The sequence below is a fragment of the Drosophila santomea genome, chromosome 2R, assembly GCF_016746245.2.
Source record: "Drosophila santomea strain STO CAGO 1482 chromosome 2R, Prin_Dsan_1.1, whole genome shotgun sequence".
Classification (NCBI taxonomy): domain Eukaryota; kingdom Metazoa; phylum Arthropoda; class Insecta; order Diptera; family Drosophilidae; genus Drosophila; species Drosophila santomea.
Window position 1 is genome coordinate 13,652,477 of NC_053017.2, and position 24,686 is coordinate 13,677,162.

At 42.5% G+C, this 24,686-nt stretch overlaps 1 protein-coding gene across 10 annotated transcripts; it reads right to left on the minus strand.

Annotated features, from left to right (window-relative positions):
- Positions 1-1,510: 1,510 nt before the first annotated feature.
- On the minus strand, positions 1,511-24,535 carry LOC120445096 (protein enabled). Of its 10 annotated transcripts, XM_039625238.2 has the most exons (11): positions 24,380-24,535; positions 23,806-23,944; positions 13,144-13,264; positions 5,915-6,236; positions 5,621-5,853; positions 4,906-5,170; positions 4,014-4,739; positions 3,786-3,944; positions 3,505-3,726; positions 3,329-3,449; positions 1,511-3,267 (listed from the first exon to the last, which is right to left on the minus strand). In XM_039625238.2, the coding sequence occupies exons 3-11, from the start codon at positions 13,146-13,148 to the stop codon at positions 3,239-3,241; spliced, it is 2,082 nt and encodes a 693-aa protein (XP_039481172.1). In that variant the 5' UTR covers positions 13,149-13,264; positions 23,806-23,944; positions 24,380-24,535; the 3' UTR covers positions 1,511-3,238. The 10 variants fall into 10 exon arrangements, with proteins under 10 accessions (XP_039481172.1, XP_039481166.1, XP_039481170.1 ...); XM_039625232.2 differs by lacking the exons at positions 13,144-13,264; positions 23,806-23,944; positions 24,380-24,535 and adding an exon at positions 9,220-9,902 and having other exon boundaries at positions 4,906-5,158; XM_039625236.1 differs by lacking the exons at positions 13,144-13,264; positions 23,806-23,944; positions 24,380-24,535 and adding an exon at positions 9,220-9,902 and having other exon boundaries at positions 4,014-4,664.
- Between the last annotated feature and the right edge of the window lie 151 nt (positions 24,536-24,686).

Genomic DNA, 24,686 nt, shown 5'->3' on the forward strand with positions numbered 1-24,686 from the left:
TCGCCTGTGCTGTGTATTCAAACTTAAGTTCAATGTCGTGGGTTGCTTCCGCTTGCTCATAAAAGTTTCTTTTGTGATTGTTTCTCTGTTAGTTGAATGCCTTCGATAAGAAATCATAACATTCAAATTATGTAGATTGTTCGTTGGCCTCTGTGTGCCGTACACTCTACTACCCGAATTGAGTTTTGACTAGTTTACACTGACACGTTACTGGGCCACACATTCGATTTAGTGGTTTTCTATTTAAACTTGGCCAACATTTTCAATTTCCCCAGCCACAGCTACAACAACAGCAACAACAACAATTTGAACCGCAGAAGAGGAAGAGCGAGGCAAACAATCAGCTGTTTGCAGCATCAATGAAGAACGCTGCTGTTCGGCAGTCTTTAAATTCGATTAAAGTTCGGCATTATAATAAATTGTCGTCTGTAAAACAAGCAGCATATACACACACGCACACACACAGAAACACGCGAGCACAGTTCATATATTTATTTGTTAAATTGTATATTTCTGCATTGCTTTTTAAATATTTTGCTGCGGTACAACAAATATTTTTGCGGTTTCTTGCCAAATTTCCCATACACAACGAACACACGGCTAACGATTGTGCTTTCTTTCGTTTTATTCATTTGTTTCTTTTTTCTTTGATTTCTGAATTTTTTGTTCTTTTTCGGTTGAGCACTAGAACAATAAGAAATATTGCCGCCGCTATTTTATTTTTCATCCGCGAACGCAACGAACACCAACCTTACTCGTTGAATGTCAAAGAGAGAATAACATTGGTTCATAACATGAATGTTAAAAGCGTAAAGGAGAGAACATGGGGTGTTATCGATATTTGTCGGTCTGGTATCGATAGCCGTGTTTAGGCACTTGTTGCTCCATGCAAATGTTGCGCAACATGGATTCTACAGAAATTCGAAAAAATTAATTTCATTATCTTAATTTCGGAGTTTCTAACAAATTATGAACAATACATTGTATCGATGCTTTACTAGTCATCGGAAAATTGATAGCGCAAAACATCGATTTTATACCAACCTATTCAAATCATTTTTGGAGTATAAATTTCAGCTTTAATTTTTTCAAATATTTTGGCGGGAAATCAGCTCTTTTTAAACAACAACATTTTAATACAAATATGTATATTTTTGTCAAATCAAAGAGTACTTGCACTCTATTTGTTTTTGAAATTCAAGTCTATTCAAATTATTTCAAAATGTAATAGACCCTGTATAGTTAAATTGCACCAAAAATGTAGAAAATATAAACGAAGGTTTTGTTTTTACATACAAACGTGGCTGTTTATTTCACTTTACGTTCTTTTGTTGAATATGCATATAATGTTTTTGCGCTCCTATTTCGTCTCCCGATCGCCGCCGCTTTATAACTTACGCCCCTTACCGATCTAAGTGAATCCGTTGCTGATTTTTAATATATATTTTGATCTCGAGTCAATGCTGGCTGCTACATCGTTTCCTCTCATCTCTTGTATGTATATTGAATATTCTGGTTGTATATAAGTGTATAATATATTTAATTTAATACATAAAAAATTGCGCCCACTGCAAGGCGCATCGATTTTCACTTGCTTCGTTTAAAATAGTTTACGTGTGTTTAATATTAAATTGTTTCCATTGTTTTCGCAATGCAAAGATCATATATAAAAATACAAAAATCATAACATTTACATACACACCGGACCGTGTGTGTGGCCGCCATATAACTAGGTATTTCATATACTCTATATAATCATATATCGACGCAACCTCGCACAGTCAATATAAATTATTGTTAAATTACAAAAAATTAAAATGTATATATGTATTCGAATTATACACAACTACCACTCTCTCTCTCTCACCTTTCAGTATAAATAAATTTGTTGTCCACTTAATAAACAATTTCACTTCACGTTATGCTTAAGAACTAAACTCTCATCTTATCCTTCCTCTGCTCCTGCCTCGAATCCTTCCTACCATCCTCTTTCCCGCTGTCTGATCCACCTTTTTTCCGATTTGCTTGGCCTGCTATCATTCAATAATTTCGCTATTTAGTCTTAGTCGTATATGGAAGTTGAATTGGTACGCATATGTTCAGGAGCGGCATTTTCGCCGAGTCAGGGGGGAGTGTACAATATTTATGGGCGTTCCTTTATATATTTATAAGTATTATTAATATGTATAATACGCAGCAGTCGATTGTTAATTTAGCTTTCTAATTTCGCTGTATAGATCGTATAGATCGCTGGATCGCAGTAATTATTCGTGTGATACTAATGCTAAGTTGCTCGAGCTAAATCTGAGTCCTGAACACCACGCTCAATTCCGCTTTGAACTGTTTTTTGTTTATGTTTCTGATTTACTGAAGACTTGCTGGTTCTTAAATTGAGTCGTATGAGATCGTGTGCTTAGGAAAATGTTGTGGCTTTGTTGTAGGAAATGCGTGGAGTTTTTCCATGTTATCAGGAGCTTTGATGGATGACGTTTGTGGAATTGTTTTTGTTTCGTTTTGAGTCGTAATACTAGTTTCCTTTAGGTTAGGTTAATGAGTAGTCCATATATATTAAACCATATGTATATATGCATGTTTTTGTGGCTGTGTATAGAGAGATACGTTCTATGTATAATTACAAACGTTGTTCATTTTGATTTGCTTTTTGGTACGAAACAATAGAAAAATCCCGGCGAGCATAACAAACTAATAGATAAAGGTGGGATATGGAAAACAAACGAAAAAGAGGGGGGATTACGATATACCGAACATTGCAAGCAATTCTCTTGTTCTCACACTAAAATTGGCTTATAGACTTATGCAAAATAATGTACAACAGAGTTAGTTACATAACTTATAGAAGTCGGTAAGCAGTTCTTCCCTTTAAAATATAATTACTTTGACTAAATTTCTCCACTTTCTCTGCATCTTTGTGTGTGTGTGTTTTTGTGTTTGCGTTAGCCTAGATGTTTGTGTTAACCTAGAGCAAATGCATCATAAATATGCGTATCTATGCCTATGCACATGCCATCGCCTCGTCGATCGATCGTCAACATTCTGGCAATGTTGCTAGCTTCGATCATTGAATAAATCGCGAATGCCTTAAATTACACGCCCGGCTCCTGGTCCTCTCCAGTCTCATGATTCTGATCCTGATCCTCGTCCCTTTACGGACGACGGCAGTGGTGTGAGTTGGATTGAACCTGGTACACGTTCGCGTTTATTGTGGCAGCGTTTTGATCTATCTGCGATTAAACTCCGATTTGATAGCTGTAAGGATGGAAGGAATATCAGTGTCCATTGAAAACTTTAATAGGCTTATAGTGCCTACCATCTATTATCTCGTTTTTGACTTTCTGGATCTCCAGCCGCATTTCGCGCACAATCTCAGCCTTCAGTGTGTCCAAGTCGCCATTGGAAAGCGCCAGCGACAGGCCATCGCCATTGACCTGCTTTAGGGATAAAGGTTAATGGACCTCTCATGTGAGTATGGTCGGCTTCACCCACCTTCAGAATGGTCTCTTCGCTGGCACTGCCGAATCGTTTGCGCATGGGTCGCGGGGACTCGCCGCCACTGTTCGTTGTGTTGCTGCCAGCACCGCCCGAGTTTCCATTCGCTCCATCATGACCATTTCCAGCCGATCCGCTGCCAGCTCCGCCGCTTAACTTATGGGGCAGTGTGTTGGACTTTTCCCAGGGTCGTCTCTTTACCTCGGCTTCAGGATCGGGCTGCGAAATTTAAACCAAATAAGATAATGGATGTGGAATAAGTAGACTAGTTGACTTACATCCTTCTTTTCTGCTTGGGCGCGTCGTCGTGCCAGCGTCTTGGCCATCTCGTCCATCATGGAGGCCATGCCATTGGAGCTTCGTCCGATGGTTCCATAGTTGCCGCTGCCACCGCTGGAGGTGCTGCTGCCGCTATTCTCCGGAGCAGATGTGGTGGTCTGCCAAGCAGGGAATACACATAGTTTAGTCAAGATGCATAAGGTAAATCAATTAGATTTAAATTGTACCTTATTCTTTTTGAGCTTGAACTGCTGCAGCTGGGAGGCCAGTGAGCCCATGAGATCTGCCTGGGGATCATCCTTCTTGGGCGCTCCTCCCAATCCCGGCGGCGGAGGTGGTGGTGGTGGTGCCCCGGGGCCGCCCGGTGCTGGCGGTGGTCCGCCACCCATGGCTGGCGGTGCTGGTGGAGCCGGCGGTGGTCCACCGCCCATGGCTGGCGGCGGCGGTGCGCCGTTAAACATCTGTGGCGGGGCTGGTGGCGGTGGTCCTCCTCCAGCAGCTCCGCCAAAACTGGGTGGTGGCGGCGGCGGAGCAGGAGCTGGTGGGCCACCCGGACCACCTTGGCTGCTCATCCGGTTCAGTGGCACCTGACCTGGCTGCTGTTGCTGCGACGGATTCATTGGCGGCGGCATGGGTACCTGTCCGTATGGATTCTCTGCCTGCTGCTGTGGCGGAGGCACTGGTGGACCTCCGTAGCCCGGACCTGGCATCGCCGGCGCTTGAGGTGCCTGTGGATGCGCCTGCGGTAGCATTTGCTGCTGGCTGGCGTACACAACACTGTTGGCGCTCGCAGAGCTGGGAAGGTGACCATGACCCACCATGTACATTCCACCGTTCTGGAGCGGCGGCTGTGGCGCTTGGGGCGGCTGCTGCTGCGCCTGCTGTGTCGGGTATTGGTGCACAGTTAGATTGGGATTAGAATTGGAGAGCACGTAGTGGGGTTGCTGATACTGCTGTTGGGGTGTGGTGGTGGTGGTGGTGTGTCGGGGTTTTCAGGAGATTCAGATTCAGATTCGGATTCAGAATCAGGATCAAGCCAATATGCCAATGAAATGAAACAGAAATACCGCATGAGGAAACTGGGACGGGGTGAAGGCCATAGATCATCCAATAACTCACCTGAGAAGGCGCATAGCCCGCCTGGACTTGGACCATCTGCTGATATTGCTGTTGCTGCTGCTGCTGAAACTGTTGCTGTTGCGGCTGCTGTTGCTGCTGCGGTGCCGGCGGAATCTGTGAGTTCACCTGCTGGGGCAGGCCGTTCGAAGTGGGTCCATTGCCAGTGGGTCCGTAGTGGGATCCCGGCTGACCCATCTGCTGCGCCTGCTGCTGCTGCTGCTGCTGCTGTTGGGGCTGTGGTGCCGGTGGGGCGCTGAGGGAATTCCTTTTTGGGTGAGCAAAGGTTCGGCGTGGGATGGGGATGGATCAATGAGTGATATGAGCGATGAGACACGAACTCGGATACAAGTGTTGCAAGCTACTGCTCATGCGTGAGATGATACATTGTTCCCAACTTGCATAATGCAATATAATCGTATGCTATCTCTGCTAGATAATCTTTATTTATCTGAATACTAATTAGAAAATGGTTATCGTTTCCTTTCTACTATGAAATTCTTGTTTTTAGGATTCATTTATAACAACCACTGATTTTCAGCTTTACAATGTTCAAAGAAAAATGATGTTCCGCCTAATGTGTACTAATGACTTTATCGTTTGTTCTCATAAAATTAAATATTTCCTGAATGGTTTGATCTATCGAGTTTTAGCTAATGGGGTTTTCCATTGCAATGAGCATGCCGTATCCAACACAATTAATGGAAGTGTTGCCTACCTGCTGGTGCGATGGTGACCCTGGGGCGTCGGCGGGCTCTGGGGGATGTTGTTCTGGTTGGTCTGCGAGGTGGGCGTCTGGGCCGAGGGCGTGACGTGCCCACCTATGCTGTTGTTCTGGCGCAGTATGGCTGCATCCTCGCTGGTCATCGTGCGATAGCCCATGTCCTCCTCATAGCCATTGCCATTGGTGGGCGGTCCACCTGGGTTGTTCGCCACGCGACCACTGAGCACCTGAAAAAGTCATTCAGATATTAGTGAGTGATTCAGATTTGTTTGGCGATGATACACTTACTTCCAGGGCATGCATCATGGCCCTTGCAAAGTTCTCCGCATCATTTTGGCTCGAGAAGTTCAAGCCGTAGACGAACTTCGAATCGCGCCACTGATGAAAAGTGGCCGTGGCCTGGTTGTACTTCAGTCCCTTGAGAATGGAGCAGTTGATGACCACCTCGTGATCCTGCAGCTTTCGTCCCACCACCCGGAACGTGTTGTTCTGCTGGTGGTGGTAGATCTGCACCTTGCTCAATCCCGACGAGCTGCCCGAGGGCACCCACTTCTTCTGGTTGTCATCGTACACCATCACAGAGGCCCGCGCCCCGATAATACTCTGCTCACTGCAAGAAAATAATTGTAGACATGATGGTTAGTTGGATCATTTGAATGGCATGTGGCAAGCGCGGATGTGTATGGGAATGATGGGGAAATATCACTTCAAGAAGTACGAGCTAAAAGTTGATAATAGGGAATAGCCGTTGCCTTGAGGGGAAGATAAGAAAATGTGCGCGAAACATATATAACATTTCCATTTTGATTTCTTACAATTCAATACCATCAGAATACATTCATTTCTCCTCTTGATGTATCTTTTAATGCCTCTTTTAAAGACTTAAAAGATCGTGGGAAACGAAACAGAAGTTGTGCTAACAATATAGCCAAACTTGGCAACTTTACTATTTGCACTAAACGAGTTCAATAAAAGAGATACAAATTGTTTATGGCTTTTTTTGGCAGTAAAATTGTGCAAAATTTACTTCCAGAAGTAAGATATGTGTGAAAGTATATTCAGCTTAAAGATTATTATATTATATCTTCGAGAGATTATATTATATCTTTGAGAGATTATATTATATCTTTGAGAGATTATATTATGTGTTCATAGGAATCGATTTTCATTATAAAAGAACTTCTTGAACTCGATTAAGACTTCCCAGAAAAAATGTCGCATTGAGAAATCGTTTTCAGATCATTAGATCGGCTCTACAGTGCTCCTCCCCTTGAAAAAACCCATTCCACTGCACTTTAGTCCACTGTGATGTTGCGGACTTTTCACACGACTCGAGTGTGTGAGGGCTTTGATCTATGCCATGTACCCCCCTTTAATCCCATCAGTTTCAGGACAGGAAGTGCAATGCATTTCTTTGTATGCGCGCACACCTGTCATCCAGCTAAATGATCGTCTCGAGTCGCACGGACCGATTAAATGATTCTAATGAAAGTTCTAATATGAACGTATGTATGCTTTCAACCTTTAGCATTTTTTTTTCCATGCGGACACTCAGTTGACAATTAAAGTCAGCCAGAGAAGTAAACATGGGCAGCAACAAATGAACGACGCCTTCATTGGAAAAATGCAAAGGCGATGACGAGTTGCCTTGCCATTTGTTCAACATGGCTCTGTGTTCTTTCTATCCTATAGCTCCGTTTTTTTTTTCTTTTATGCTAGCCTGCACCGCTTCAAGTTGCCTGGGTTGCCCCAAGTCGATCCAAGTTGCTCCGAGTTGTGTGTTACTGGGGGACAGAGAGATAATGACGGAGAGCAGCCGCCAAGCCAAGCCAAACGAGTCGAGTCTGCAGAATTCTCGCTTCAGACTTGGCCCGGCCAAAAGCCGCAAGTAGTTTTGCACTTAAATGGAGTGCGCAGATCGGCGGAACAGACGACTGGATGGCTGGACAGACGGACGAATCTCAATCCGAATACGAATCCGAATCCGAATCCGAATCCGAGTCTGGCTGGCACAGCTGTGCGCTGCTTTCAGGGCCTTATATAACAAAACCAGCGACAGATCGGAGCTAAGTCTTATGAGCCTGCCCGCTTTGATTTGCATCGAAATTCGTGGCAACGAAAGTGAAGTTTTTTTTTATTTTTCTGCACACTATAAGAAACGGCGAAACAATAGCATTCAATCAGTTTTTTAAATTTCTGTTTTTTACAATCGAATCGATTTCAATCTCATAAATTGGATACCACATATCCAAAAATAATTATAGGAAGTGGGAATGAGCAAAAAACATTGCTTTTGGTAAAAGTGTTGTTCTCTTTTCAACAACTTTAATGCACATGTACGTTATAACTTACTCGACTGTAAAATTAGTTTAATTTAAAGTAGTTGGGATTAGTAATGCGAGTTGTGACTCACTACTGCCCCATTCAGAAAAGAAATGCATTCATTCATTTGCACACGTAAAAAGTGCCTATTAAACGTGCTAATTCCAAACTTTGAGCTACTATCTTACGATTGTATATGCTTTCAATTCCATTAAATAGTAAATGGCTAGGTATGAATTGAAGTAGCGATGATTAATCGTAAATTAAAAAGATAAGTATATATAACAAAATAAGAAACCATTTAAATATTTAAGTTTAAACTTCGTTTTAAGTGTTTTTTTGCGCTGTGCAGCTGACTGGAAAACCCAAATGAAAATCGAAATGTGCCCCGCAAATGGCCAGTTAAATGGGATGCTGATAATTGAGCCACTGGAAAATCGCTTTGGGAGCGTTTTCAATATGTGGCAGGTGAAATTTTCCATGCCTTGGGGATTTATTCGTGCGTTAAGCTGAAGTTTTGAAACTGCAGCGGAGTGCAAGATGCAGATTCGTGTGCACACGATAGCGTTTTCCAGCTTAATTGGCGTTAAATTATAATTATGATTAAACGGAGAGTGCGACGAATGCAGCTTTGTGGCATTAAGAGTTCTTTGATTTACGAACGATCTCACTCAACTGAACGCATTCAAAAGTCCAGGGCCAAGTACTACTACGTGCTGAGATTGGAGAAATATAGTAGAGAAAAGTGGGGGAAATAGGGAATTATTACAGAGCCCAAGGACAGACGCTTAAGGGAAGTGGGTTACACATACGCAAAAATCGTCGTTGTAATGCCCCCAATGAATTTATCTTTGACCGAATTATGGCGACGTTGTAATGTGTGCTGTTGTTTCTGCTGTTGTAGTTGTTGTTGTTGTTGTTGTCGGATCAGATAATGATGTATGTTGCTATAGAGATGTTGCTTGTGTTGCTGCTGTGCCTGCTGATGTTGTTGCTGTGTCGATAGTGTTGCTGTTGCAGTTGCTGCTGCTGCTGTTGCCGTTGTCGTTGTCGTTCTAATTGAAAACGACATGGAGCAGCCCAGTTTGGAGGGTTGAGTTTTCGAGGGTTGATTCGGATTCACCGAGGGATTCGAGGGCGAAACGCATTTGCGCAAAGTGGAAAAGATCAGAGATGAAGAGGAGGATGGGGATGAAGTTAGGGTAGATGAACTGGCTATCGATGTGGCTGCACTTGGTGATGAATCTCTTTCAGTTGCCGTTGGTACATACAACATCTGATCCTGCTGCTGCTGCTGTTGCTGCTGTGATCTCTGAGGCGCCTCGTAGATGGGTCCTGGTTTTGGACTAGCCTTGGGTAACTGCAGCACCAACTGCTCGTGCTCGTGGTAGCGCTGCCTCAACTCCTGCTGCTGGTAGTGGTGGTACATGGGATGACGATAGTCCAGCAAATCCAGCTCCTGCAGCTCCTCTATGCTGTAGTACTCCGATTTGGAGCCCAAGCCCCCAACTGGCGGAGACATCTTGTGGTGCATGCTCTGGCTGCGGCGTATCAGCTCGCCGGAGTGACCAGGTGCCACCTGAAACTCGCATATGCCATTGCCCGGCTGCTGCAGCTGTTGTTGTTGGTGGTAGGCCAATATCGGCGAGGAATTGGCGGCACTCGATGGCTTCTTGCTGGTGAACGAGGTCTTCGCGTAGAGCTTCTTCATGGCCATTAACCGTTGGCCAATATTTGCAGAGGCGTCACAGAAACACTAAACAGATCCCACGATCGATCCCACACTTAAGCACACTATGAAAACCGGACGATTGGATTGGATCGGATTGGACGTATTGAATTTATGTTTGCCTAGGCTCTTGGATCTTTAAATCTATTCGCGCTCTGCTCTCTGCCCACTGATCACCGATCACCATTCGCCATTCGCCATTCGCCGTTCGGAGTTCCAAGATCTCAGCTGCACACGTCTGAACGCACTCAAGACCCGCTGGAGACTAAAGCCAAGATTCAGACGGAGATCGCGACTGGGTCTCAGAGACCGAAACGATCGCTCAGTCGAGGCCAAGACAAACAAAAGCCGAGAAGAAAAATCTAAAGGCGAATGAGCGAAAAAGAAGTGAGCAAGAAACTGAGTATCGGCTCACAATCTGTATTTTCCTCTCATATAAGCGGCTGCTGCGCTTTGAATTCGTCTAAAAGGCAAATAATTACACTTCAAAGTCAATAAAATAATGAGAAATGATGAGATGTGCTATGGCTGTTGAGCTGGATTGACCCCGAGACTGGGAACCGAGCATAATGGCCAGGTAGATGGAGACCACAACCTGGCTCACAGTCGTCGACGCTACCGACGATCCGATCCCCAAATGGCATGACAATTAAAAGATGAGGGGAAGTAGTCTGCATAGAAGCTATTAAGGAAAAACGTTCTCTTTTTACACGATTTTGGATAAGGAATGGATGTGAGGTTATGATTTTAGACAGGCGTTTTTATTTTGATACTCAAAATGTGCAAGTTCCTTCGAATATTTCCCATGCAGCTCTAAAGGGTATGCGATAAGCTCTCCAAACTTACAAAGTTGCGCCTGGGGCATTTCTGCCGGCAATCTTGAAGCCTCGTCGACGTCTCGTGACCGACGTTTAACCAGTTCGTCAGTCTGTCCATCCGCCAGTTAGTCATTCGGTCAGTGTTTGTGATTCAGTGAGTTTGTTCCGTCCGCCGTCCGTCGTCCGTCGTCCGTCAGTGCGATAATTACTTAAGAAACGAGCTCAATAATTTATATTTCCCCCTCGAGTGACTATTACAAGTATTTTTCCCTCGCTGCGTTTTTGTTTCCTCCATTTCAACTGTTCTTTGGCGGCAAAAAGCAGCGACTGCGGCGGGAAATGGGGGGCGGGGAGGGAGAGGGAAAACCTGGAGCACAGCTTGTAGCATGTTATGAAAAATTCATATACAACATTGTCTATCTCAACGTGGAGCACTCAACTCTCAGAGATCTGAGCCACTGTTTCTGACTCGCTGGCTTATGTTTCATTTCGGTTCGGTTTCTTGCCCCTCAACAATTCCTAAACGTAATTTCCAATTAACATTATTGTGGCCCATTGTAAGTGGTTGTGTAGTGGCTGTTGGTGGTTCACCGATCTCTGATTTGAGCCAACCGATTACCGGCTAGCTTTAATGGCTCTGTCAGAACGGTTCAGTTCAGTTTGGATTTTGGGTTGTTTTTTTAGATTTTTTTTTGGACCAGAGCGTGTGCCACGGCTTAAATGATTTGGCAACTAAATATTTCCAAGGGGCACTACGAGTGCGAGTACTATAATCCATATGGCTGTCCATAAAGAGCCGCAGGCAGACATCGGTCTGAAAAAAAAAGCATAAAAACAAACAGGGCCCACACATGTGAGCGCAGCGGAGTCACAAAGTAGGTTGCCAGGCAGTCAGGAGACTGAAAACAGTTTGCCCATGGCAAACATCAAGTGGAGCTGGAGGGAAATAGTGGGGGTCTCAATCAATATCGAATATCACTGCGCGATGAACTCGTCACGGGAGGAGCGCTTCCTGTCCCGACTGCACTGCGAGAAAAGCTGTGCTAACGTTTTTACCAAATTATGTGTCTTATGTTATTGCCACCTATTTATGCAAGAAAGTTTATTTGCAGAATATTATTTTGTCTATACCTAAGCAAAAAAAAAATTCAGAAAAGGAAGCTGTAAACAAATTTGTTTATGCTTGCGAATATTTAATCTAAAATATACAATATAACGATAATTCCATTCTCTTCTCTTTATATTTAATTTCAATATATCCTCTATGTGCAGCAACTTTTTTCTCAGTATGCTAGTCACTCATAAAGCCTGACAAAAGCCTGGATTTGGGTCACACTGCAGCACCTCATCGCAGACCTTCTTATCCGCAGGCACAGGTGACGATATATTGGCATCCATATGGGGATATTGAGCTTATGGATACCGACTTCAATCAAGCTCAAAGCCAAAAGGATTAACGCTGGATTCCGACAAGCCACTCATATTTACTTATGTACGAGTATATCCACATTCGTGGTGACTTAAACTCAAACACAAATAAGCCCGGGTAAACTCCGACTCGTTTGATTTTGTACCGGTAAACATAGGCACGTTTGTTGGGGGAATTTTTGGATATTTCGAAAACGGTTCTTTCACTGAAATTCGATTTGATTAATGCACACGATAAGCCGGCAATTATGGTACTGCAATTAGGGAGCACTTCACCGATAGACCAATAGAAATAGACGCATTTAATAAACGGGCGCCAGATGCATCTGCTCCTCACCTAAACGGTAGACTTCCATCGAGCGGCTCCGTGGGACAAATGTTACCCATTGAGCGCCGGAATTTCAACTGGGATACTTTGGATACGAACTGGACAAATTCAGGCGAAAAACTGCGCACAAATTAAGTTTAAAGCACTCGCTGGCTAAGCTGACCGGATTTCCTTGGAGACAACATTTTAATGATGACACACCCAAAAAAACACACACCGGAGAAAAAACAAAATAAACGCAAACTTGCAACGTTTTTTGCTTATTCACAATTCATTTACCGTAAGGGGATGGTGTTCACCTACCAGCTTTTCAGCAAGCAAACTCCCCAAATGGGAAGCCGCACCCCGCTTTTAGACCAAACAAATTATGGGGATTAATAAGCGAGCAGCTAGCTGCTCCACTTTTCGAAAATTAACCCCCCCAGCCAGAAGGAACTGGGTTTGGGTTAGCCATAAACTCTGGCAAATGAGCTTCCAAAAAGGTCGACCCATAAATTTCGCAGTCATCAATTTTGAGGTGTCAAGTAAATAAAGTTATGGCGAAGGCCAGGGAATTACAACTCAATTGAATAAAAGCATAAAATTATTAATAACATTTGGTCTCATGTATTTTGTAGCATACTAACTTGTAAATGGTATGCAAAATTCTGCCAAAAAGTTTAACCCACAAATGTCATAGACAAGCACTTTTGAGGTGGCAATCACACTTTCAGAAAAATGCGAAGCGAATATGTGAATTGAACTCAATTTGAATGAAAGCCAGAAATTGTCGTTTGTCTAATTGAAATGTCCTTCACAAGCGATTGACAACATAACTTGTATCTGGCAGATACGTAAGTAAGTGAGTGGTTGTATCTATTCATTGTCAAATGTTCTGGTCGTGTAAACTTACGTCATTGCAATTTGGTTTCCGTTGTTTTCCTAGCTGCTGCTTCAGCTTTCACGTTTCTCTTCGGTTTTCTGCTGTGGAGGAAAATTCGCTTCCAGTGTCGGCCTTTTCAAGGGTATGAGATCTGCAAGACCGGAAAAGAAGAAGATACATGATAGAGATACAGATACAGATACAGATATAGATACGATTACGGTTACAGCTCGTAAATCAAGTGCAGGCACACGTGTATCCCACAGATACCACTTCTTTTGGTGGGAAAATCAATGCGATTATTCCCCCTTTTTCCTTACGAGCACAACTTTCCCATTTTCCTCCATCCAACGAGGGCTGTTTGCAAAAGTAGTTGTATCCCCCATTTCCACTTAGCTTGCTCCATTGGAACCCAATCGAATTGCCGGTCCTTTTTTTCTGACCGACCGGCCATGAATTCATATTGGCCACATCGTTTATTGGGCATTTGCGTAATGAGGCAGATGCTTTGGAAGCAGCCCAAAAAAAAAGGTTAAGAAAATTGGTGAGCTGTGAGAAGAGGTCAATGCACTTGGCGTTGAAATGTAATAAACTTGGTAGTTCCGCAAAATATCTCCCATGGATAAATCGATATTCGGGAACCTTGAAAACGGCACTGGAATCGAACCCATCAATTAACCATCGGCAGCAGTGAGAGCTGGCCTAATGAATTAATAACCCGCGCAGAACAATCAACTCGGTATTAGAACCAAACTGAAACGAATTGCTAGACTTTTTCTTTCCATCTATCTTTCTATTATTTTGGCCATTGACAAAAGACACAAGTCATAGTGGAAGCCGCAATAAACAAAAGTAAAATGAAACGAGGCATTTGCATTTTAGGAACGGATAAAAAATCAGGTCAGCGCTTTAAAGAAGATCTGGGCGTCCCTCGCAGCCACGCCCCTCGCGGCAACATCTTGGGCCAAGAATTTTGACCTAGTTTTCCCCTACCCCCCTCCAACATTCCCATTCCGCTCTGCCAAGCTCGCCCCCTGAAAAACCCACCGCTTACGTCATAGAATTCCGCCTGGAAAAACCTTCATTCAAAATCACGCACTTGTAGTTTCATGCTTTTCTACCCGGAAATGTTGTTGCACCATTGCTGCAGCAGGCAAAAAAAATAAAAAAGAAGTGGGAGTGGGAGTTGGGTGACTTTTTATACCCGTTACTCGTAGAGTAAAAGGGTATACTAGATTCGTTGAAAAGTATGTAACAGGCAGAAGGAAGCGTTTCCGACCATATAAAGTATATATATTCTTGATCAGGATCAATAGCCGAGTCGATTTGGCCATGTCCGTCTGTCCGTCCGTCTGTCCGTCTGTCCGTCTGTCTGTCCGTCTGTCTGTCCGTATGAACGTCGAGATCTCAGGAACTACAAAAGCTAGAAAGTTGAGATTAAGCATACAGACTCCAGGGACATAGACGCAGCGCAAGTTTGTCGAATCATGCTGCCACGCCCACTCTAACGCCCACAAACCGCCCAAAACTGCCACGCCCACACTTTTGAAAAATGTTTTGATATTTTTTCATTTTTGTATTGGTGTTGTAAATTTCTATCGATTTGTCAAAAAAAATTTTGCCACGCCCACTCTAACGCCCACAAACCGCCCAAAGCTGCCACGCCCACACTTTTGAAAAATGTTTTGATATTTTTTCATTTTTGTATTAGTCTTCCAAATTTCTATCGATTTGCCAAAGAACTTTTTGCCACGCCCACTCTAACGCCCACAAACCGCCCAAAGCTGCCACGCCCACACTTTTGAAAAATGTTTAGATATTTTTTCATTTTTGTATTAGTCGTCTAAATTTCTATCGATTTGCCAAAAAACTTTTTGCCACGCCCACTCTAACGCCCACAAACCTGCACTTCTACTAGCTGAGTAACGGGTATCAGATAGTCGGGGAACTCGACTATAGCGTTCTCTCTTGTTTAATTGGAAAACGTAGAGTTACCCCTGCGTTGATGGGCCAACATTTTACCAGTTAATTTTCGCATACTGCCAAACAAAAGAAAGCCATTGAAGGGCAACTTCAAGGAGTGGGCGGGAAAATCGGTGGTGTGGTGGGTGATAGGCGCATATGTGCCGCTTCCCCCTGTCCAAAAAAAAATTAAAGAAAAAAGCACACACCACCGAAAATTAAGCCCCTGGGCAATTATTCAGAATAAAAACCCGAACCAAATAAAACAAACAGAGAGCCCGGGAGAGTCAGAAATGAAAAACAAGTGAAATATTTGGCACTCGGCGAAAAAGGGGAGGATAAGAAAATACAACCGAATAACGTAATAGAGTGTTGGGGTAAGGGTGGTTTGGATTCGTCTGGTTTGGGACAGCAACCCTTGGCCAAGAGTTTGCACTTTAGAATGGCTCTCCGCCTGGAAGGGAGGAAGTTCTGCAAGGGATCAGAGTTCATACACAGTGTGGCTCGATGTTAGCGCTTCAAATTTCGATGTTTAACCCGGTTTCAAGGGTGACTAGTGCACATATCGGTTGACAAGCTCAATTGTTTACCAAAACAAATTCAAAAAACAATAATATTTAGCTTAAGTAATAGTACAAGAATACGATTTCAGTCACCTCAGTTACTCATTGCGCACTGTTCTATTTTAGGAATCTCTTAGGAACTCTCCTTAAGACACAATTTTAAAGCGCTTTCCTGGAATTTTCACCTCTCCCGATGATGTCAGTGGGTTAGGAGTTGACTCATTTCCCTCCTCGCGTGATATTAACAATTTGTCAGCCCGAACGAAACCACTATTGTGTCCTATTCACAGAAGGAGCCACTGAGGCAACGATCCTTCCCCAGAAACCCTATATATACTCCCTTGGCTCCTAACCTGCAGTTTACTTCACCTACTACACAGTAACTAAGAACTATAGTTAAGCATTTTTTTAGAATTTTCAAAATGAATTTTACAAGACTGGTACACCTATTTTTTAATGGTTTATGTATTTATGTTTCTTTATGCTTTTATTATATTACATTATAATAATTATATTTACAAAGTTACAAATGAAATTGTATTTTTGGCTCAGTGCCTCCATTCATTTTTCACTTGCAGCTCATAAAAGTCGCAACGAATCCTCATTAAGTCCGGCTAACTTTTCCTGCCCCCAAAACTCCCCCTTTCATTTGTCTTCTTGCCACTCTCTTTATGCGGTAATTTCTGTTGTCTCCTCTGCTGCTTTTTCAGTTTTTCTTTTTTATTTTTTTCAGCCCCAAGCCCCAAGGGGAGTGTTTCGGAGTTGGAGCTGGATGGTAACTGGTTTTGGGGCCAGGCTTTGTCTGCGTTTTTGCCACTCATTTGTGGGACTCCCGAGTAGGGACTTTTGGCCTGGGGTTTTGGGACCTGTGCGCAGCACACGTGTTGGCCAAATGGAATTACTGCACAATTTTAATGCTTATTTGGGTCGCACTTCGGTACTTGTGATCTTGTCCGCCGAAAGATCTAATTGATCGATTTGCAAAAGGAGCTGGCGATAATCGATGGCTGGTTGGATGAATGGATGCTTTGGGATGGATTGGTTCGCAGAAGAATGAGACCGATAGTTTTGGGATGGGATGGGATGGATGGGAAACTGTGTGTTCCCGTTGACCTGAATTCCCAGGCATATCAAAAAACATGGCTAGCCAACCGGCAAGTCATCATTTCATTATCATCATGAGCTTCGTCTTGGCTTCTTTATTTTCTGTGTTTCGCCTTTGGCAGTAGCTGCAAATTAACAAAAACATATCTACAAGTTATTAAAATCTGCCAAAGCTGTTGCTTGTTTTTCTCCCTTTTGTTTTAAGTAATCACTTTTGTGGGTCACTGACTTTCGATTGTGGGCGTGGCTGTCTAGGAATTAACCCTGGAAAGCCGAACGTCTTTTGCAACTCAATTCGTAGATCGATCTTCGCTCTGATTCGTGGCGGAAAATCGAGGAGTGGAACTGGCATATTTGGAAAAACAAGTTGTTTTTTTCGGTCGGCGTTTTGCTTCAAAGCGTAAAGTTAATGGAGCGCGGCAAATGTTTTTTTTTTTGTTTTTCTTGTCAGCGATAATTATTGAATAATGATTCAATTGTCTGTTGCTGTCGGTGTTGTTGAAGAATTTGTGTTCTCCAGCTGATAAAAAAGCAACCAGGGAATCAAGTCAAACATTTTCCACTACAAAAGGGGAAGTCTATTAAATTATTACACTGTCACTGGCACAATGGAGTGTGGTGCCCACAATTTCAGTGACAATGCAGCACCACCCCCACCACCCGCTTTCCACCACTGGCTTTTCCACAATCCGCTGGCGGTGCACAAAGTTCAAGTGGGGAGCATCATAAAAATATCATAATCATAATATAATCTAAAGGGAAACGAGTGAGTAAGAACACTCAGGCGAAACGAAATTGAAATACCCTCTCGCATTAATAGAAAAGATTTTGAAAAAAATTAGTTGAGAGAGTAGAGTTATCCGACAAGAAATCGCCTTTGTAAACTAACCTTTTTTAAACTTTTATATAATATAGGTTATTATGTTTACATGTCTATTAGACCTTCTAACAATTAAGTTACAGAATGTGTACAATACCCAGCATAGTTTGACTCCCTTTAAAGGGTACAAAAACTACAGAAATGTGGTAGGGCAAAAGGGGAAGGAAAGTGAGAAAAAGCAGAGAAAAATGGGTGGGGAAAAGTCACTGCAATTGAGCGAGAAATAACAATAGAAGCAGGACGGGAAGGCAGCCAACAAAAGAGTTCAAGTTACAAATTGTGCAGGAAGATAGGAATGTGTGAAGCGGTCAAAACGAGATAGCAATACAGGGAGTGAACGAGATAGACGATTGCAACGCCACCTGTGGGCCATCCGGCAAACCGCTCAAGAAGCATCTTAAAAACTGCAACCAAGGCGAAAAAAAACGTAGGAATTTGAAGTTTAGTGGAAGCTTTTAGTTGAAAACACGATGGGGAAAGAAATCCCAGCTCCTAGCCCTAAAATCCCACCCACTTTTCACTTCCCGGCGATGGCGTTTTTGTTGCTGGCATTTTATATTTCCCGCTTTCGTTGTTTTGCCGACGCTGGAAACTTCAGACTTGAAGACCGAGAGACCGGAAGCACTTCAAGTGCTTGCAATTCCATTGAGCAAAGTGCGGGGGACTATAAAAAGGGGTTCAAATGGGAAATCGTGTGGTGGGTTTAAAAAACCCGGGATTGACTTTGCAATAAGCTTCGCCTGCAACTTTGACTCGATTTGAATTCGGTTTCCACACCATACCAGATTGATGAAAAAGCAATGCGAATACCAGCCCTACTATAATAATCTTCACATAGCTAAGTCATAACTATAGGCAATCCTAATTCTAGTTGGTTTTTGTGAATCACTTTTAGCAGCTATTTGCAAATATTTCGTAGCCTTCAACTCGGAGCAATCAGAAATCGTATAATTTCCCTCAACAACTGTATTTATTTGGGATTTATCAGTGGAGCACTTCCCGTTTTCAAGTCGAGAGGAAAGCATTCGCCTTTGAAGATAACGCGTTTATCTGTAATATTTCTCGGGCCTTCGCTTTTGTCAATGATGGAGATTCTTGCAACATGCAAGGCCCCACAACAGAATTCAATTAATATTTGGTGTTCCAGAAATTGTTGATATATCCAATATTTTTTGCGCACTTTGCTTTGCTTCGCACATTTTCATGATCAATTTTCACATCGTAATTTACCTTGAAACGGAAAACGAAAAGTTATTTTTGCTTTGCTGTTTTTTTATGCTATTTCCTAGAAGCGGGTCCAAAAATAAAACTTCTTGTTTATGGTTCGAAATGGTACAGTTTTTGGCCAAATACGGTTAATACCGAGAAAGACTTTTCCAACCCACTCTCAACTCACTTTAAGCAAATGTAAATTGTAAATTAGCCGCAGACAACATAATTTCGTTTTAATTAATCCGCAACTCATAGAAATTATATGCCTCGCATATCAGAGGCACTGCATCTGCAAAAGGGGGTATAAATAAACAGACATGTTCATATATGACCATATACATGTATATATACAGCTAGCCAAGCGTTAGAGCGTGAAGTAGTAGTCGGGCCAGAAGACGAGCTGAAGATGGGGAACCCATGAAACTGTGGGCTAGGTCCATGTACATGCATACATATTCCTCGGCTTTTCATCTTTTATTTTATTTTTTTTGCTGCTTGCCGTTTTCTGTTTGTTGTGGCAAAATATCTAGGCCGTAAAAAATGGTTAAACGCCAGAGCAATTACCAGGCCAAACAGCTTGAGGAGAACGTGGTTAAGTACGAAGTGCGATGCCCATGGTCAACTACAGTGGAGTTCTTATTAAATGTATATATATATAACTTCAGGACAGGAGAAGAACTTCTCTTCGCAACTCACATTTCATGGCTTACATTTTTCTGACAGACATTATAATGCAACTGAAGAATCCGAAAGACAATGAAAGCTTCCACTTAAGCGAAATTTCATTTGCGAGTTTTCCGCTTATCTGTGCAGTTTGCGCCTCGGTTATATCTGCAATTTATGCCATATATAGCACTCATATATATCATATGTACATATATATACAGATTTGTGTTTTATGCATACGCAAACAGGGCACATTTATATGAGAATGTTTAAGTTTAATCTGAGTTGCCTGACGCTTTTCCTCGTTGCGATTGCAACAAGCTTTAAAAAGAACTCAGTTTTTGATAAGACGATAGAATATTGGGTACCCCTTACTAAGCTGTGTAAAGTATTCCCAACAAAGGTTTATTAAATCACATTATACTTTATTATGTGGACTAGTTAAAATATTTGATTAAAGAATCTTCCTAGCAAATATGCACTCTTGCTAAATAAATAACTATGATAAAGAACTTAAGCTTAGTAAACACTCCTATCTCCGCAAGCGTCATGTGCTCTTCTGTGTTTTCACCTACAGGGTAGCACCATTTCGAAAGTACAGACCTCAAGTACATGTCTGCATTACTTTCGAGCTTTCTGCGATGACAGCTGTCTCTTGTTGTCTGGATCGCTAATTCCCTCCATTAACTATTACTTAATTGGCGCTTGACACGACGCTTAAGCTGCATGCCCCCATTTCCCCGCACTTTCCCATGGCTGGCGATAAAATTCCAATCAAGATAAGATTATTTTATCTGTCTAGCTCAGTTTTTGTGAGTCATATGCAAAACATTATAGTTTCAGCGATATTCAATCAAATCAAATCCGATCAAATCATTTCCTCAATTTGCGCAGAACATTGTGAAGAGGCGAAACAGACACAAATCCAGAGATATAAACGAAAACAATTGGTTGAATCAACAAGCGGCCAAGTGAAAAAGATATTAATTAGTCAGCGTGGCAGAGGGGCATATGTATAAGGGGGTATTCTCTAATGAGAAAACCCAAACACGTTCCACACATCCGATTCCGTTTGCCGGTCTCCGTTTCTGTGGATCATGAATTATGCAGCCGGCGTTTAATAAATATATTTATTGCATCGCGAGAAACACTAACAATGTAACATTCATAAAAAGAAAGAATCTTAAGAGGAACTATAATAATCAGAAACTAAAGTTGGACTATATTTCACATATTTTCTTTTTTGTTTCGTACAAAATAAATTTAGTTGGTATAATTAGTCTTTGTAAAGAAAACTAATACTTTGGTTGAAAAAATCTCTTTATTTTAATCATAATTTTTCTCAGTGTACAATTGATTTATTGAGAAATAACCATGCAATTGCTGGCTGGAGTTCCTGAGGTTCCATGGAGTTTTAGTTATAGAGTCATTAGACAAAAGATCTGTGTCACGAGCCATTTCCTTGGCCAAGTGGAAGGAAGCTAGCGGTTCGTTCGGCAGTGAAAGAATCGGGCAGAGGAAAAAACATGTCTCAAGATTCCGATTCGTAGCTCTTCATGTTGGTCCCGCATCTCCATAACTCACACACAGATTCAGATTCCGATGCGAACTGAATTGAAATGGATTGGTTGGGATTGGATGACTCGAGTGCGGAGAGTGGGAGGAAATGCTTGTGGACGTGGATGTGGATGTGGAAGTGGACAAGCCTTGGCAACAACAATGCGGAAATGTTAATTGGATTTGTTGTGGCATCCATGTGGGTGGCTCACCATAGACATCTCATCTCATTCAGAGTTCAGGGGTCAATGCATCGACAACCATATCAGAGCCCAGCCTCTCCGCTTCGCTCTTTGTCTTTGTCTTTGCGCTTGAGGCCAAAGCTGAATGATACGACACCCGTGGGTTACTCACAGAAACGAAAAGTTGACGCGGCCAGTTGATGATTCAGATTTAAAGGTATTTTTCGCTTTAGTTTCTTTCCGATGCATCCGCCCCAAATACCTGGAACTTTTGCCTAAAGGCCTGCGTTCCAAACATTTAGTCATCGTAAAAATGCCAAAAAAAAAAATGAAGGGAATGTAAACAAGGAAAGAAGTGCTATCTCTCTATTTCACTTTAAATACAGTACAACGTCGATAACTGAGACATCTTATGGTTACATTACTCAAAAAGTTCTGCACCAAAAACACATGTTAGAAGATGCATCATAACTGATTAGATTTAGTTCAGGGTCTTGCTACAGTAAATTATTCATCTTACAGACGTTTGACTGTAATTCATTTTAAAGCTGATAAAATGGAAATGGAGCAAGCAAAAAAAGAAAAACAAAAACAACTACAAATGGGGGAGCATATTGTCTGTTTGTTATTAACCAAAGCGAATCGTAAAGCGAGGACATGTGTGTTTTGGTTTTGTTTTCCGCTTCATTCGACGGAGTTTACTTAAGTTTTTTATCTTATCTAGTAGCAGCTGGAAAACTGGGCTAACGGTGTTCAAATAACTGTGTCGTCACACCCTCTTTCTCTCTCACTCTCCCTCCACCCCTCTCACTCTTTCCATCGGCTACACCTCTCCCGTTCTAATGCAACAATTACGAAATCCGCGTTGCATGCGGCCATGTGTGTTTTGGAATCGGTTTGGCCCATGGGGAAGACCCAAAGAAGCGGGGAAAGGCATAACGAAGAGTAGGCCAAGAAAGAGGTGGGAATAAGTAGTAGGTAGCGAGCTGAATGCAAATTTCTGGAACTGAAGTGGAACTTCCACTACTTCCATTATCATATGGCGCCGCTTCGAGATATGGTAATCTTATGACATTGCATAGAAACGATGAAAACTATCGGGGTTGTAATAATAATACTATGTATATGGAACTGTTTCGTCTTAAATCTTATTAGAAGCTTGGACATAAAACGTTTTTATTTAATGCTTATGAAGGTAATAGTATTACGTCGGGTTTGTTAATAAGACAAAACTAGTTTTAGTGGCTGAGTAGTCGTCAACGACGAATGATTTTAATAATAACCCACCTAGATGTTGAGTAAGTTACAAGTTGGGGTTTTAATTGAATTGGTTGCCCTGAGACGCTGATTTTCGGCCCATTTGCGAACGGGTTTCTTTGGTTTGGGCCCTATGAGTGTGGCATTGTGTTTGTTTGTGTGTCGGGTCTTTGGCCCGCTTCATTTGGCAAGCGAGCGTAAAAGCCGAAAAATGAGTCATGGCAAAGTTGGCTGCCATTTCAGGGCTAAAGGAGTTTTGCAGTCTTGGTCGGTTAGTAGTAGTTGTTGTTGTTGTTGGCTGCTGGTGCATTGACATTTGAATGTTTGCTGGGAAACCGTGGTTCGAGGAACTGGGGGGAGGGGGTGAAGTAGAAGTGGAAACAGCGACTGGAGAGCTGTGGCATAAATTAAAGTTCAAACAAACACGAAGAAGAGGAGGAAAATCGAGGCTGCCCCACCCGCACAATCTGCGCATCTCTCTCTTTTTCTCTCTTTTTTTTTTTGGGAGCTCGCTCTCTCCGCGCCCCTCGCTCTCAGCCTCTGCTCCTTTTCATTTGGCAGGTTTTTGTTTGTTTTGCGGCGAAAGAAGCCCGGGAAGAAGAGGCAGTGCAGTTGCAGCCAAAACAAGAGGAATAACAACAACAAATGGGAGAAAGAGCGAGAGAGGGGAGCTAAATAAGTAATTAAAGCACAGTCGAAAAGGAACAGCTGCCCCTCTTCTTCTTCATCTTCTTCTCGGAACCCCCCACAAACGAAATAAGCAGTCATATCTGGGGCTTTTTAAAAAACAGATTGTACTACCACGCCATGGTTTTAAAATAAGATAGTGTTGATAAAACCGTACTCTAATAACATTTAAAAGGAACCCCCTAAAACTTTACTCCACACCCGCCCCTGTTCGTAACGAAAACAGGTTTTGGGTGCAGGCAAAAAGCAAAAGAAGAAGAGCAGCCGAAGTAGCGACAGCTGTTTTTAAAGGGCCCACACTTAATTTGCGCAAATCTAAGCGAATTTAAATGTTGGCGAAACTATCTAAAAACTGCCCTCGCACACACACACGCACACACACAAAGGGAAAAGGGAGAGGTGCGCAAAAAAGGGCGTGTTTGTGTAGGAAGAAGAAGCAGCAGCTAACGAAGAAAGCAGCAGGAGGAAATTGGCAAACATAAAGGGGGCTTTTGAAGATAAAACAGCAGCGCATATCATTATAATGGAAAGCATATAGAATCGAAAAAGATCAACTGCATTTCCTGGATTAAAAATAAATTCTTGCAGAAAAACAGCGAGGGAAAAAACAACAAAAACTTACCACAACATTTTGGTTGATTCCGTTTCCACAGCGAAAATGCGTTGGTATTGGTGTGCGGCGTCTGCTCCGCTGCTTCTTCTTCAGCTTCCCACAATGAGAGAGGGAGCGAGGAAGAGAGCAAATTGCAATTTTCACGTCTCTGGCGGTTTAGAAAATAATTGTGATTTAGATTTTTAATTAAAATGCTTGACTTCGTTTCGGGTTTTTGATTGCACACACACCACACGCACACCGAAACAAACACAGTTATGAGCGTGAGTTAGCGGGAGAGAGAGACAGTGAGAGTGAAAGAGAGCGGACGGGCGGGGGAGAGGAAGAAGCGAAAAACTCCTTTTCAAGGAGTAGACACCAATTTTTCTCGGCTCTCCCTGTCGACGCGAAAATAGAGTTTCAACTTTGGCGATTGCTCGATTTTTGTTAATAACAGTACACCAGCACACACATACACACACTTTTCGCGAGTCGAGGATGTTCTATTCGATGAGCTCCTGTTTCCCCAAAAACTAGTCGAACTTTACTCGTGTTTTCGTGTTTTGTTATTTGCGATTATTATTTTCTCAATCCAATCACTCACAACTAAACGCTGACGTTTGGCGGTGTCATTTCCGCGACAGCACCAAACAAATCAAAGGAAAGGCGGCGTTTTTCCCCGGAAAAAACAGTCCGTGTCCGCTTTGCGTTCCGTTGCGATTCGTTTTTCGCGACAGTGTGGCCAGATGGCGGTATAACATTTACGTTTAACGCTCGCGACCATTCATGGGTTCTCTCAAAAATCTTGTTTTCCCTGAAATACCACAGTGCGTCATAGACTAACCTGGGCACACTTATGCACGTTTCGATCCTTTTAATTTTACTCGTATTTAAGTTTAAATTCAGTTTCA